At 52.9% G+C, this 15,129-nt stretch overlaps 1 protein-coding gene across 1 annotated transcript; it reads left to right on the forward strand.

Moving 5' to 3' along the window:
• Positions 1 to 791: 791 nt before the first annotated feature.
• Positions 792 to 12,080, forward strand: LOC139675222 (uncharacterized). Its single transcript, XM_071562572.1, has 2 exons — positions 792 to 1,008; positions 10,576 to 12,080. Exons 1-2 carry the CDS (start codon positions 792 to 794, stop codon positions 12,078 to 12,080), a joined length of 1,722 nt encoding a protein of 573 aa, XP_071418673.1.
• Positions 12,081 to 15,129: the final 3,049 nt, after the last annotated feature.

Genomic DNA, 15,129 nt, shown 5'->3' on the forward strand with positions numbered 1-15,129 from the left:
ACCCGCCTCGCCGAGGGAGAGGCGGAGCGCGGCCATGTCGAGCAGCACCCAGGCGACCGAGGCGGCGAACACGAAGGCCAGGGCCCGCCCGCTGCCGCGGAACAGCCGCCGCAGCCCGCTCATCCCCGGGCGGGCGCGGGAGCCGCCGGGCCAGCGGAGCGGGAGGCGGCACCGCCGGGAGACGGGGATGTGGATGGGGCCAGGACGGGGCTGCCCCCGCCCCACCCCGCGCAGGGACCCGCCCGCGCTGTAACCCGAGCCCTGGGACCGCTCGGCCCCGGCTCCGGCTCCGGCCCCGGCTCCGGCCCCGGCTCGGGCGGGGCACCGCGGGGGACAGCGGGGAGCGGGGCCGTGTCTCGGGGGGACATCCTGGCTGCGGGGTTGTGGCTCGGGGGGATATCCCGGGGACGGGGCTGTGACTCGGGAGTTCCCTGCGCAGGGGACTGGTGATGTGGTTCAGGGGGTCCCTGCCCGGGGGAGCGGGGCTGTGGCTCGGGGGCACAACCCGGGGGAACGGGGCTGTGGCTCCGGGGTCCCTGCCCGGGGAGCGGAGCTGTGGCTCGGGGGGTCCCTGCCCGGGGAGCGGGGCTGTGGCTCGGGGGCACATCCCGAGGGAGCGGGGCAGTGGCTCGGGGGTCTGTGCCTGTCCGTGCTCCACGTGGCAGCGGGCGCGGCAGTCGGTGGGTTGAGCCGCTGCTGAGGACGTGGGTGTGTTCCACATCCCGCTCAAATATAGGGCACGGGAGCCACGTTGGCGAAGCGCGGCAGCCTCCGGTGGGCTGAGCCGGAGAATGCCAAGAAAGGAACCACCCTCCTGCTCCCGCTCTGAACTGCAGGCTGGAACGTGGCAGGCTTTGCTGGCAGTGCTGTCTGTACCTGCTGTTCTGGCTGTGCCCCCTGTGCTGACTGTCCTGGCTCTGCTGGCTGTCCGGGCTGGGCCAGCTGTCCAGATTGGGCCATACGTGCTGGCTGTCCTGGCCATGCTGGCTCTCCTGGCCGTGCTGGCAGGTGAGGGCTGGGGCTGCCTGCAGGGACCAGGCACTCCAGCCCTGGAGAGCTCAAGTGGGCTGTGTGGGGTGCCCTAAGAACAGGCCAGGCAGCCCCACTATGCCTTGTCGAGTCTGTGTAGCTTTGGAAGTGCATTGACACCCAGGTACAGGGCCCCCAGTGTCTCCCTAGTGTCAGGGTGACAGGTTGGGCACAGGTGACACCTGGTGAACTGTCAGCAGAAGCTGTTCCTGTGGACATGGTCGTGTAGGGGTCAGGATGTTTGGGAGATCATTTATACAGGGTGCAGGTGCATCAAGGGTGGTGAACTCCACATGCTGGGACAGCCATAGTGCCCCCCATCACTGCATTGCACTAAGTGAGCAAAACTATGGCTCAGGAGGTCTCTGCCATCCCAGCACTGCCAGGAGCCTTGCAGTGGGGACACTGTCACCAGCGGCCATCAGCACACTGACCATCTGGGGACTCGATTCCCTGCACCCAGGTCTGTGTCCAGCAGCTCTCCAGTTAGTGAAGGCTGTGCAGTCTGACAGTGGGGACACCTGCATAGCTGTGGTGGCAGCCAAAGGGACACCTGCACTGCTGTGATGGCAGCCAAAGGGACACCTGCACAGCTGTGGTGGCAGCCAAAGGGACACCTTGCGCTGCTGTGGTGGCAGCCAGCAGGGACACCTGCACTGCTGTGATGGCAGCCAAAGGGACACCTGCACAGCTGTGGTGGCAGCCAAAGGGACACCTGCACTGCTGTGGTGGCAGCCAGCAGGGACACCTGCACAGCTGTGGTGGCAGCCAAAGGGACACCTGCACTGCTGTGGTGGCAGCCAAAGGGACACCTGCACAGCTGTGGTGGCAGCCAGCAGGGACACCTGCACTGCTGTGGTGGCAGCCAAAGGGACACCTTGCACTGCTGTGGTGGCAGCCAGCAGGGACACCTGCACTGCTGTGGTGGCAGCCAAAGGGACACCTGCACAGCTGTGGTGGCAGCCAGCAGGGTCACCTTGCGCAGCTGTGGTGGCAGCAAAGGAACACCTGCACTGCTGTGGTGGCAGCCAGCAGGGACACCTGCACAGCTGTGGTGGCAGCAAAGGGACACCTTGTGCAGCTGTGGTGGCAGCAAAGGGACACCTGCACTGCTGTGGTGGCAGCAAAGGGACACCTGCACTGCTGTGGTGGCAGCCAAAGCACCTGCTGACACAGTCAGGTGAAGGAGCCACAGGACCAGTTGTAAGGTGTGGGCAGCTGTTCTGAAAACTCAGACTATGGACACTGAAGTGAAAGAAGAAAATGCCTGAGCTGATTTTGCACCTTTATTAAACTCCTGTAAAGCTCTCTGGTGTTAATACATTTAATAGCAATGCACTGTATCCCACATCCTGAAGCAGCAGATTTTGTTAAATAAAAGGCTCCAACCCATTGCAGTACAAATGAATATTGAAATAAGTGGAAATAATTACATAGTATTGATACTTTAAAAAAACAGTAATATCAGTCCAGCCTATGGTTATGTTGTGTGATGGAAAACAAAGGAAATGGCCATTCTGTTGTTTTTCCAAGGCCTTTCTTTGCCAAGCAGACTCCTTCAGATGTGTCAGGCAGTTCTGATTTCGGCAGGATTTGTGTGTGTGTATGATGCTTGAAAACTCTCAGTGAGAGGGAGGGAAAGATAAGATTGCAAAAGGTGTCTGAAGGGGAAAAAAGTGAGCAGCATCTTGAGAGTAAGGAAGCTCAGAGTCAGGACTAAACTCAAATGAACAATTCCTTTGGTTTAGAAATAAAAGTTTAGGACACAAAGGACCTGTGGTTCATTCACCACACTGGCTTTTCCACTTTTTTTCCCTTGCCAGTGCTGACTGTCCCTCTGGCAGCAGAAGTGCTGAGGCCTGGCTGGGGTCCCCTGTGCTGGGACCTGCCACCCTCTCAGGGGCTGCGCTGTGGGGTTCGTTCCATGTGACCCCAGAGCCAGCCTGGGGGGCCCAGCAGTACCTGGCACTGAGCCCTCGGGACCTTGCTCCCCAGGACCCACTGGAAGTGTGTTCTCTGCCCATGGGCAAGGCCAGTAGCATCTTCCCTAATCTCTGGGCACAAGGTCCAGCCCTGCTGGGGCAGGGAGAGCCCCAAGTTGTCCCCCCGAGCTTCGGCTTCACACCTACTCGTTGTGACAAAGTCATTGCTGTTTCGGTGTGGTCAGGCATTCCCTCTGCTCACTCTGCGCCTTGGCTCTCCTCCCTGGCAAGTACAAATGCTCCAGATAGCTGAACAGATTCTGTGACACAAGACAGCTGCTTTTGTAGGGAGGAATTAATTTAATCAAGTACTCCATCATTAAAATAATCTGACATGTCAGATGGAAAAGCACAGAAGCAAGCTTGCTTGAAGATGGAAACTAACACTTTTTCCAGCCAGAAGTGTCCCAGAGGATGAGACAATGATATAATAATTCACTCTGGGTCTCCATGTAATATTTTAGCAATGTAAATAACATATTGTCCAAAGACAATTTGTGAAGGAATTATCTCTTTTTAAAGCCTGGCTGACTTGGTAAATTGTTTGTCTTCTCTGGAGCATAAGAATCATAAAATCATGGAATGGTTTGTGTTAGAAGAGACTTCAAAGATCATCCAGTCCACCATCCTGCCATTGGCAGGGAAACCTTCCACTATGCCAGGCTGCTCCAAACCCTGTCCAACCTGTCCTGAACTCTTCCAAGGATGGGGCTTCTCTGGGCAACCTGTTCCCAGAGTAAGAAACTGTGCAGAGTCAAAGGCAATGCCATGGTCCACAAAGGGCTGATCCCACCATGCAGAATACAAGGGCTCCTTGGGCTGAAAGTAGCAGAAATTGGTGAAAACAGGTAGTACAAAAGGCATCTTGTTCTTCCTCTTGCCACAAGATGGGATCTGCTGTATCTTAATGGCCTGCTTGATTTATTACCTCTCAATCACAGATTATTTTATTAATTCTCCTTACCAGGTATTTGTTGCCACTGGGAAGGATTTTCTTTGCCCATTTGATGCTGGAGATGAGGTTGTGTTTACAGCCAGCACCACAGGAGGTCTCAGGCATCCCAACCCCTGGCCAGCACGAAGCCATCCTCAGCATGGCAGATGGTGGGGCACAGATTTGCCTCCCAGGCAGCACTGCAGGTGCCAGGAACCTGGACCTCTGGAATTTCCCAGTGTTCTGCTTTCCCTGCTGTGGGGGCAGAGTCCATTACTTGTGTGACAGCATCTGTGCTGCAGAAACAAGTGCCTGCCCTCCCTGTGGCCAAGAGGCTGTTCCTCCACAGGGCTCCCCATCTCCACTTTAATCACTTCCCAGATAATACACTGCTGGTGGGATGAAGGACCAGATGTGTGCACTGTGCAAGGGGTAGATCTGTGCACTGTGCAAACACGGGTGTGTCCTGTGTGGGTAAATCACAGATAAGCCCCAAAACTTGAATCAAGGCTCTTCTCCCATGGAACTCTCAGGCAGAGGAGTTCCCCCTCCACTGGCTGTCTGTTGCCAGCCCACTCTGCACGTTACTGACTGTAACATGCTCAGGGGATATCTGATTTCTCTTACTCTGGAAATTCACCCAGTAAAACACTAGAAAATGCTGAACCTGGAGTACCCTGGAAGTTCACTGTCCCATTGGGATATTTGGTGGTGTTCTGGAAGTCTCCACCCAGTCAGATGGGAATGAAAATGGAAACTTTGGCTTTGGAAGAAAAGTTTGTGGTCATGTTTCACAGGAAACCTGCAAAGCTATAGGGGCAGAAAACTGGGAAATACTGGGCAATTATTTACTGGATGCTTAAGAATCGGAAGATGAAGAAACTAAAGTTTGTATTTCTATTTTGCAAGGTTTCTGGGTTTTAAGGTGACCTCATTATGCCAGGGTGGGTGAGAGCAGCCAGGCTCTGGGGTTCAATGGCTGTTTGCACAGAGCTGCACTCCTGGACTGAGAGCAGCTCTCCCCCAAACGGGGCTGGTTATGTAATCAAAGATTAGAATAGCTGCTCATGTCTGGGCTGGGGTGTCACCTGAGTGATGGTGGCTCTGGTGACTCTGCCAGCATTCCCTGCGCTGTGGCACAGAGGGAGCACGCCGGAGTGCCGGCACCGGGACCGGCAGTGGGAATAGCAGCAGGCACCCTGATTTGCATAGAGGTCATGTTTGGCTAATATGTGTCTTGTAGAAGCAGACAGCATGCAAAAGAGGATGGTTAGAACCTGACCCAGCCATGTTTTTAAATTTCAAATTATGCATAAAGTATGCATTAAATTAATTAGGGAATTCATTAAGAAGGGAAGAGTAAAGAAACTAGTGAGCAGTGAGCAGCATTTAGTAATGCAAGCCATTTTCTATAATTGTTATATAGAATTTGTCTCATAACATTATCTTTGATAAATTATTGCAGCCTAATATGATATATGCAGCTTATTAACAGTTTCATTAATTACTATTAGAGCAAAGACACTGAAGTCTGGCACACATAGAACAAGTGTTGAAGCAGATGGTGGAAATTAGTGAAATGCAATTGGTTGCTGAACCCTTTTACCTAATTACATTATTACATCAAAACAGTTTAAATTTGTCAGGTTGTCAGCAGAGCACTGGGATGTTTGGAGCAGGGCCCAGCTCCCTGGACTCCAGGGCCAGGACCTCCTGCAGACCTCAACCTTGGCCTCCCTCACCTGTATTCCACTTCAGTTTCCACATCCTCATCCTCCTTCTCATGGCCTTGAAGAGCATCATTTCCCTCACAGCATTGCTGTGGCCAGGAATGTGACCCCAGGGACAGCTCTGGGGTTGGCAACCCTCAGGGGCTTGGTCTCCCCAGGTCAGGGATGGTGAAAGGCTGTGATGGGTGTAAGGACACCCAGCTCAGCTCTGCAGCATCTGGTGATGCTGATGCTGATGTGTTTGCAGCCGCTTCCTCCAGCCCATGGCACATGGCTTGGTTTGTTCCTTCTCTTGACACAACCCTGAGATCTCCTTTGTGTGGTCCAGGAGCCACAAAAGAAAAGCCTGGAAGATAAAACCAATGCTGGACAAACAGTGCCTGGGGCTGGACAAATGGACAAACCTGCTCTTCACAGCTTCAGAATGCTGAACTTTGGGATCAATGAGTCAGGCCAGTATCAGCATCCTTTAACACCAAAAGCAGTGTGACCCCCCTTCTTCATTCACCACTGATGGCTTTTGTAAATAGGGTGGATTTCAAGCTGGTTTACTCTCCTGAGGCAGAGCCTCCAGAGCCTTGGACAAGGACCAAGGACTGGGCGGCACACAGCTCCTCCCACAGTGACAGGATGCACCAGCCTGGCTTTCCTTGCAGCACACGGAGGAGTTTGGGGAGGATCTCAGGGTCTGGGGGGCACAGGCATCCCTGAGCAGCCTGGGGCACAGTGAGAGGTGTTCCATGCATGGTGGGGAGCAGAGCCATGTTCCCCACTGCAGGGTGATGCCCTTGGCTGCTACATCACCCATGGGTGCTGAGCCTTCAGTCTCAGTGGAGCTGGGGGTCCTGCTCCCACTGCCCCCAGACCTGCTCCCTGGAATGGATGAGGTGCAGAGGGGAGAGGGAACTGCTCTGTGAGCAAATGGCCCCAGGGAGGTGTCTGTGCAAACAGAGACTAATGCTGTTCCACATCCCTGCAGCTGCTTCCTTGTGGGAGTGATGTTGGGATTCAGAGCCAGGAGAGTTTGTGGCTCTCAGCCACAGGGTCCTTGGCAAGCCCCATCCTACATGGACAGGTTTCCCAAAGACCTGAAAGTGATTTGAAGCATTCCAGCTGCCTGGGAAGGGAGATGTTCTGGAGTGCCTGTGCCTTTGGCTTGGTTTGGAAACCAGAAGGAGAGGAGGTCCAGTCTGAACACGCAGCTGGGTGGGATGTGGGGAGGGGGTCATTCCCTCTGGTTTCCACCTGGAGAAAAGACACCAGTGAAATTAGTGAGTGAAACCTTCATCTGAAACGTCACCCATGGCCCTGTGGGTGCTCTGGGGAGTGTTCCTCATCAGAGCCTGGCACCTCAGCTCAGCACAGGCACTGCCTCAGAGACACAGCGTTCCCCTTGCTTCCTGGCAGGATGGAAGCAGGGCAGGGAATTGCTGACAGCTGAGATTTTAGATACAGTTTAACAGATTTGTTTACTGCTGCGTTAATTAGAGTGAACGGGTTTAGGCACTGAGAGCTTTTTGTGCCTTTGGAAATGTTTTTGTTTAACTCACTATTAGCTCCGTGGCAGAGACTGCCTGTATGGCCACGGATTGGGTAGAGCTGGAATCAAACAGAGGGATTTAAGAGCATTTCCTTCTTTTGCCCTCCCTCTGGATTTGTGACTTTTAGCCCCCCCACACTCCTGGAGGAGTCACCAAAGGCTGTGGCCACAGTTGGTCCATGTGTTGGTGGAGTGCCCTGGCACTGTCCGTGATCTCCTCGGCTTTCCAGGAGAACCAGGACAAGGCTCCTGGGGAATAGCCCCACCAACCAACAGTTCAGCTCCAGACCACAAAAACCTCGGGAATCTCTGAACTGCTTCCACTGTGCAGGTGGGAGAAGGGCTGAAAAATGGACACAAAATTACCCTGCAGAATTCCATCAAAAGCATGAGCATAATTCCCAATAAATTCCAGCTCTGCTCTGGATCCTGAACCAGTAATTAAACGACCTCTCTTTGTTGGCCAAGTTGTTTAAAGAAACCTGTGCCCACTGGATACTTTAGTACCATAAGGAATGTTAAATAATTATCATCAAAATACATCTGTGGTGCCCTGAGTTCTCTCCCTGAAAGGGCTTCAGGTTGGCCATGGCAGCTGGAGCCATCTCTGGTAGGTTCCCAAACCCCCTGTCATGCTGGGGGTGGCCTTGGGTGAGCAGAAGGAGAGAGAAAATGCAGAGCCCTAAGTACAACACATGAAAATCCCTAAGTGCTTTATTTCTGCCCAAGTATCAGCAGGTGTGTGGGAGCAATGGGGGAGTGTGTGAACTGAGTCACCGAACAGTGTTCTGTGGGTCTGGGGTTTTATTTTAATTATTCCTACCAGCAGTTCTTGGGAAATCTCCCACCTTTGTGCTCCCCCAGCACTACCTTTTGGCACCAGCACAGGCACTGGTGGAGACAGAGAAGAAAGATGGGGACAAACCTTCAGCAGGGCCTCTTGTGATAGGGCAGTGGGGAATGGCTTTAAACTGAAGGAGGGGAGATTTAGGTAAGATATTAGGGAGAAATTCTTCCCTGTGAGGGTGGGCAGGCCCTGGCATAGGTTGGGCAGAGAAGCTGTGGCTGCCCCTGGATTCCTGGGAGTGTCCAAGGCCAGGGTGGATGGGGCTTGGAGCCACCTGGGCTATTGGAAGGTGTCCCTGTCCATGCCAAGGGGTGAGACTGGATGGACTTTAAGGTCTCTTCCAACACAAAGCAGTCTGGGGTTCTGTGATTGTTTAGTGTGGGGGCAGCGTGTCCCTGCCAGAGGGACAGAGGGAGCTGGTGGCACAGGGGTGGCACTGTCTGTCCATGGGAGCTGCTGCCAGCTCATCCCACTGTGAGACCAACGTGCCATATGGTGAGCAGGTACAACAGCCTGGGCAGCAAAGGGGGACTGAGTATGACCAACCCAGGAGCTGGGGAGGAAGGATTCCAGGCCTGGAATATCAGTGCAGTGCTTTCCTGGGCACATATGGCAGGGAGGACAGACCATTATGAGTCACCGAGATGTAACAAAAATAGGTTCTGCTGTTGTGTAAAGAAAGTAGCAGGTTGTAATTACTGTGGGGGCTCTCTGGGGTGGGGGTGATGAGGAGGGGGCAGGGCTGCCCTCACGCTGCCCCACATGAGGCTCCCAGCACTGGGGATTGGGAGCAAGGCTGGGAAACTCTGGGGGAGTTCAGCTGAAAAGCTTCTCCATGTATTTGCCAGTGCTATTTGTGATGCATATGCAACAGAGCAGGCACTTTTTTATTTCTGTTCTGCAGGAATTAAATTAATTTTAGAAATGGCACTATAACTATTTTCCTGCCTCGGGGACCATTTGTTTTAAAATCATTAAAGACTTTTATATGACACTGCACTGACATTTGATATGAATAAATTAAGGGAATTAGTATAAAACCACTTTCTTTCTCTGAAGCTTCCCAGCCCATCTCTGCACACACGCCCAGTCAGTGAGGCTGCACAGGCACCAGTGTCAGTGTGCCCATGAAGGGAGGCAGATCCAGCCCTCCAGCAGCTCCACTGCTGCCACAGGATGATGCACACCCTTAATGGGGGGAAACCCCTCAGCAATTCCCTGCTGTGCTTCAGGAATCAGAGTGGTTTGGACTGGAAGAACTTTAAAGCTCATCTCATTCCACCCCTTGCCATGGGCAGGGACACCTTCCAATAGCCCAGGTTGCTCCAAGCCCTGTCCAGCCTGGCCTGGGACATTTCCAGGGATGGGGCAGCCACAGCTTCTCTGCCCAACCTGTGCCAGGGCCTGCCCACCCTCCCAGCCAGCAATTTCCTCCTAATACCTAATCTAAATCTCTGCTCTTTTAGTTTAAAACCATTCCCCTTTTGCCTGTCACTCTCTGCCAGCATAAAAAGTTGCTCTCCCTCTGTTTTATGTAGGAATGCAGGTGTGTAAAGCAGCCACGTGGTCCCAAATTGAGATCCCATCACTTCATCTCACCTCCTACCTCTGGCTCTGCATGTTCTGACTGAGCTCCAGAGCCAAATCATCCCTACTGGAATTTCATCCACCCATTTGCTTTCTCCTGCCTTCCTACTCTGTGTGCCCTGTGCCCTGCTGAGTGCCCACACCCAGAGCTCACCCAGCTCAGGCACTGAGCTGCCTCGACTGCTCCTCAGAGCCTTTGGGGCTGCTGGAGGACTCAAAGCAGATATTTGTTTTAATTTAGGAAGGGGTCCAGGGGCTGCCTGGGGCCTTCTCTAGTGCCATCAGCCATTAGAAGAAGTTGTGGTTTGTGCATGTGGGTGAGAAAATCCCATGTAGATGTACCTGCTGCCCTGTCTGAGCTCCAGGATACACTGGGTTGCTGCTATCTGAGTGTAACCAGGATTCAGACTCTCGGTGAGAAGTGTTAAACTTGTTTTGTTTTATTCTTTTAGAGGAGCACTCGGTGCCCATCATGTTTAACTCTTCATGTGCAGTTCCAGACAGTGGGGATGTCACTCAGCTGTCCCTGCCTGGCTGGGTTCTAATTCCAGCTGTGGCTGGATCTCTGGGAAGGCATCCTGCTGTATTTCCTCCAGCCCCACCGTTCCCAGTGTGTGCACACTGCTGAAAACAGGGAGGAGTTAAAGGCACCCAAAGGTCTCTCAGGAGATCACATACTTTTTTGTGCTCTAACCCCACCATGTGATACTTAAGCAAATTGCATTATTTCATGATTACTTTTCTCCATGGACATGTGTGTTCAGAAGGGTGCAGGGTGCAGGATTCAGGGTGCAGGATACAGGGTGGAGGGTGCAGGATACAGAGTGCAGGATGCAGAGGTGCAGGGTGCAGGGTGCAGGATGCAGGATGCAGGGTGCAGGATTCAGGGTGCAGGGTGCAGGATGCAGGGTGCAGGTTATCAGCAGCTGATAGCAGCTCCAGTGATGGAGGCTGTGATGGCTGTGGCTGTGGTGGCCATGGCTGTGGTGGCTGTGGCTGTGGTGGCCTGGCTGTGGTGGCTGTGGCTGTGGTGGCCGTGGCTCTGATGGAGGTGGCTGTGGTGGCCGTGGCTGTGATGGCTGTGGCTGTGGCCGTGGTGGCTGTGGTGGCTGTGGCTGTGGCTGTGATGGCTGTGACTGTGATGGAAGTGGCTGTGGTGGCTGTGGCTGTGACTGTGGTGACAGTGACTGTGAGGGAGGTGGCTGTGGTGGCTGTGACTGTGATGGAGGTGGCTGTGGTGGCCATGGATGTGACTGTGGTGACAGTGACTGTGATGGAGGTGGCTGTGGTGGCTGTGGCTGTGATGGAGGTGGCTGTGGTGGCCATGGCTGTGATGGCTGTGGCTGCGATGGAGGTGGCTGTGGTGGCTGTGACTGTGAGGGAGGTGACTGTGGTGGCTGTGGCTGTGGCTGTCGTGGCTGTGGCTGTGGTGGCTGTGGCTGTGATGGCTGTGACTGTGATAGAAGTGGCTGTGGTGGCCATGGCTGTGGCTGTGGCAGTGTGTGTGACTGTGAGGGAGGTGGCTGTGGTGGCTGTGGCTGTGGTGACAGTGACTGTGATGGAGGTGGCTGTGGTGGCTGTGGCTGTGATGGAGGTGGCTGTGGTGGCCGTGACTGTGAGGGAGGTGAGTGTGGTGGCCGTGGCTGTGGCTGTGATGGAGATGGCTGTGGTGGCCGTGGCTGTGATGGCTGTGGCTGCGATGGAGGTGGCTGTGGTGGCTGTGACTGTGAGGGAGGTGGCTGTGGTGGCCATGGCTGTGATGGCTGTGGTTGCAATGGAGGTGGCTGTGGTGGCTGTGGCTGTGATGGAGGTGGCTGTGGTGGCTGTGGCTGTGGCTGTGGTGGCCGTGGCTGTGGCTGTGGTGGCCGTGGCTGTGGCTGTGATGGAGATGGCTGTGGTGGCCATGGCTGTGATGGCTGTGGCTGCGATGGAGGTGGCTGTGGTGGCTGTGGCTGTCATGGAGGTGGCTGTGGTGGCTGTGGCTGTGAGGGAGGTGGCTGTGGTGGCCGTGGCTGTGATGGCTGTGGCTACGATGGAGGTGGCTGTGGTGGCTGTGGCTGCAATGGAGGTGGCTGTGGTGGCCATGGCTGTCACTGTGGTGGCAGTGACTGTGATGGAGGTGGCTGTGGTGGCTGTGGCTGTGATGGAGGTGGCTGTGGTGGCTGTGGCTGTCGTGGCCGTATCTGTGGTGGCTGTGGCAGTGTGTGTGACTGTGAGGGAGGTGGCTGTGATGGCTGTGGCTGCGATGGAGGTGGCTGTGGTGGCTGTGACTGTGAGGGAGGTGACTGTGGTGGCTCTGGCTGTGGCTGTAGTGGCCGTGGCTGTGGCTGTGATGGAGATGGCTGTGGTGGCCATGGCTGTGATGGCTGTGGCTGCAATGGAGGTGGCTGTGGTGGCCAGGTCCCTACACCCCCATGGCCACAGCAGCTGATCCTCCAGGCACAGGACCCGGACAGGAGGGGCCCAAGCAGAGCTCGTCATCAGCGTCCCCTCTGTCATCTCGTACTTGTACAGCAAAGTGCTGTTAATAATGGCTTAAATGCTTTGGTGTCTGTCACTGCTCTTTCTTTGTAAATGTTACTCATTTCATAAATAAATCAAAACCTGCAGACCCTGGGTTTTCAGAAACTTGAATGCTTTTGTTAAAATTGTATGAAGCAAATTCACAAACACATGATTTATATTATCTCAGCACAGCACAGGAGATGATAGAATATACTATTTAAATTAACTCCTCTCCCAACAAATGAAATCAATTCTGTTCTTGGGTTACTTTTCATCTGCCTTTTGTCTTGTTGCTGAATCTTTTCTATTTCTTTCACTCATTCATCTATTGTGCCCTTTCCTTGATCTGATAGCATTAAACATATAATTAAGTCATAAAGGAGGGAACTGATGAGTATAGCAGATGGTAATTGCTTCCTACATTTGAATGAAATGATATGCATTGCTACAATTTACAGCTCTCGCCTCATATTTTATTCAGGAACCTTTTATCTCTTTTCCTGCAGAATTATTCTGCAATAAATTTAGACATCTTATCAATAGCTTGGGTGGTAGTCACAGAAAGGGAGAAAACTGAACTTTTTGCATCTTAATGTTTAAAATAATTTTCTACAATAATTGAATTATCTCCCAGCAAATATCACAGCAAGAACCTGCTGGACTTGGTTGTTTTCCTTTTAAAAGCTCATCTCATGATTAGAGTGAAAAATTGTTTGGTATAATTACACTTATTGAACGAGGAGGTGCAGGAGCCTCCTGAAGCCCCATCTCCTTGGGGCAGGGCCCTGAGGCTCTTGCTGAGTTCTTGTCAGTTGTGCCACCACTGGTGAGTGCAGGGGATAATCCCAGTGGCCTGGTGGGTGCTCAGGGGGAGCTCCCTATTTTAACATGTTTGGAATTAACAAAAAAAAAGTTGAAACTTATTTTCTCTGCAAACTACACCCAGCAGGGCCTGAGTTCATGAGCATCTGTGGCATTGCAGCCACCTGGCCTTGCAGGAAGGGGTTTCTTCTTCCAGGTTCTTTAGAGTAAGAGGGTTTATAACTCACACAGAATGGCATAGACACGTGGCCATAAAAATTCAGGTAAAGGAGAAAACAAGTGTTTTGGGGGAAAACATCCACATTTTGACACTTTTTTTAAAGAGTCAAAGGAGACATGGGAGAAGAGGCATTGTGTCATAATGGAATCACTTTGGTTTACCTGGATGGAGAAGCTGGGAGAAAGAAGAGGCATATTAAAAGTTAACTTTCTGGCTTTAAGTCAAAGTTTAGGGTCAGGGGTTCTTAGCTTTATTCTATTTCTTAGCTTTTATTCTATTTTTGAGTTTTTATTTTATCTCATAGTTTTTATTATCTTATTTTTTGTTCTGTTTCTCAGTTCTTATTTCTTAGTTTTTATTCTTTTCTATTTCATCCCATTCTGCCTTTGCCTTTGCCTTTGCCTTTGCCTTTGCCTTTGCCTTTTCCCTTTCCCTTTTCCCTTTCCCTTTCCCTTTCCCTTTCCCTTTCCCTTTCCCTTTCCCTTTCCCTTTCCCTTTCCCTTTCCCTTTCCCTTTCCCTTTCCCTTTCCCTTTCCCTTCCCCTTTCCCTTTCCCTTCCCCTTTCCCTTTCCCTTCCCCTTTCCTTTTTTTTAATCACTATTAATTTTCACCTCCAAAATTCCAGTTGCTTTGCCAAACAAGTAACTCCCTTTGGCTTTCAGTGGGTGCAGAGGAATTCCCTGGCTCTGAGCAGTTGGTGTCCAAGGCAGGGGCTCTCCTGCTGCTGTGCCCTCTCCTGTGGGACCCCAACTGTCCCCTCGCCCTGCCTGGAGGGTCCTACCCAGGAGACCCCTGGCAGGACATGGTACAGAGTGTGGTGGCACCATTCCTGGGGGATGCCCACCCTGTGCCCCACCACAGTCAGCTCCTCTCCTGTGATACTGCCAATATTTCTAGATCTTCTGGAGAAATGGCTCCATCTTTCCCTTTTCCTGGGTGATGAAGTGGAAATCACTTCACTGCCTTTGTGACAATCTAGCTGTGAAGCAGCACAGGAGGAAAATCCTGGGATGGGCAAACCTCACCAGAGGATGGAGATGAGCCCTGGCAGTGAGGGAGAGGGATGGCTCCCTGTGGCTGGCAGAGCCTGAGGGGAGCAGGGCAGAGCTTCTGGCACGTCTCAGGATGGAAATGGATGTGGTCACACACAGTCGTGTTCTTGTTTCCACAGAAGATTGTTGTAATAGTGCGAAATGCAACAATATTGGCAAGAAACTGGTCTTTCTGTCATTTCCCCATCTTCTTTATTAGGTTAAAAGCATGATGGATACAAACAACTTCCCTGGGATCATCTGAGCTGCAGGGGCAGAGGGCAGCCTGTGATTAGACCTGCTCGGGTGGCTGCAGAGGCTCCAGGTATGGGCTGTTCCTGAGGTCTGAACAAGAGCAGGGAGATTTGGGCCAAATATGGCCCAAAATGGGCTCCAGGGAGGTGGATCCCAGATGGGGATCTGGAGCTCAGCGAGGGGGCAAGGACACAGCCAGACCAGTGGGATGGGACAGGGGGACACTGGGGCTTGGGAGGGGAAAGATGTCGTGCCCCCAGCCTGGGAGGGAGCGGGGATTGAGGAGCAGCAGTGGGGAGTGGAATCTGGATGAATTCAGCCTGGAATATGGTCCACATTTGTGCAGGCAATGAACCACCAGGACAACCCATCCAGGCACAGGGTGCTATGCTGAGGTAAGGGGTGTTTTCAGAAAGATGCATGAGGAGACACAATCTTGATACAGATGAGTGAGGGTTTTGGACTGGTTGCAGAAATTCTCTGGCTCTGTTACATCGTGGTCCCTCACAGCCCAGGGGTCAGCTGATGGCACAGGGCTGCAGGTATCATCACTCTCCTGCGTGGTGCAGCTGCCCAGCCCGAGGGACAGCCTGGGCATGGGGTGTGTGCCCCAGGGCAGAGGGTCTCTGGCTTTACCTCGCTCTGCT

This window comes from Pithys albifrons, chromosome 8 (assembly GCF_047495875.1).
Source record: "Pithys albifrons albifrons isolate INPA30051 chromosome 8, PitAlb_v1, whole genome shotgun sequence".
Lineage (NCBI taxonomy): Eukaryota > Metazoa > Chordata > Aves > Passeriformes > Thamnophilidae > Pithys > Pithys albifrons.

Excerpts from the sequence above, each read along its gene's own strand:
- LOC139675222 (XM_071562572.1), top strand. The coding sequence starts at position 792 with ATGCCAAGAAAGGAACCACCCTCCTGCTCCCGCTCTGAACTGCAGGCT. Across the intron at positions 1,009-10,575 it reads TCTCCTGGCCGTGCTGGCAG|CTGATAGCAGCTCCAGTGAT; the intron begins GTGAGGGCTGGG and ends GGTTATCAGCAG.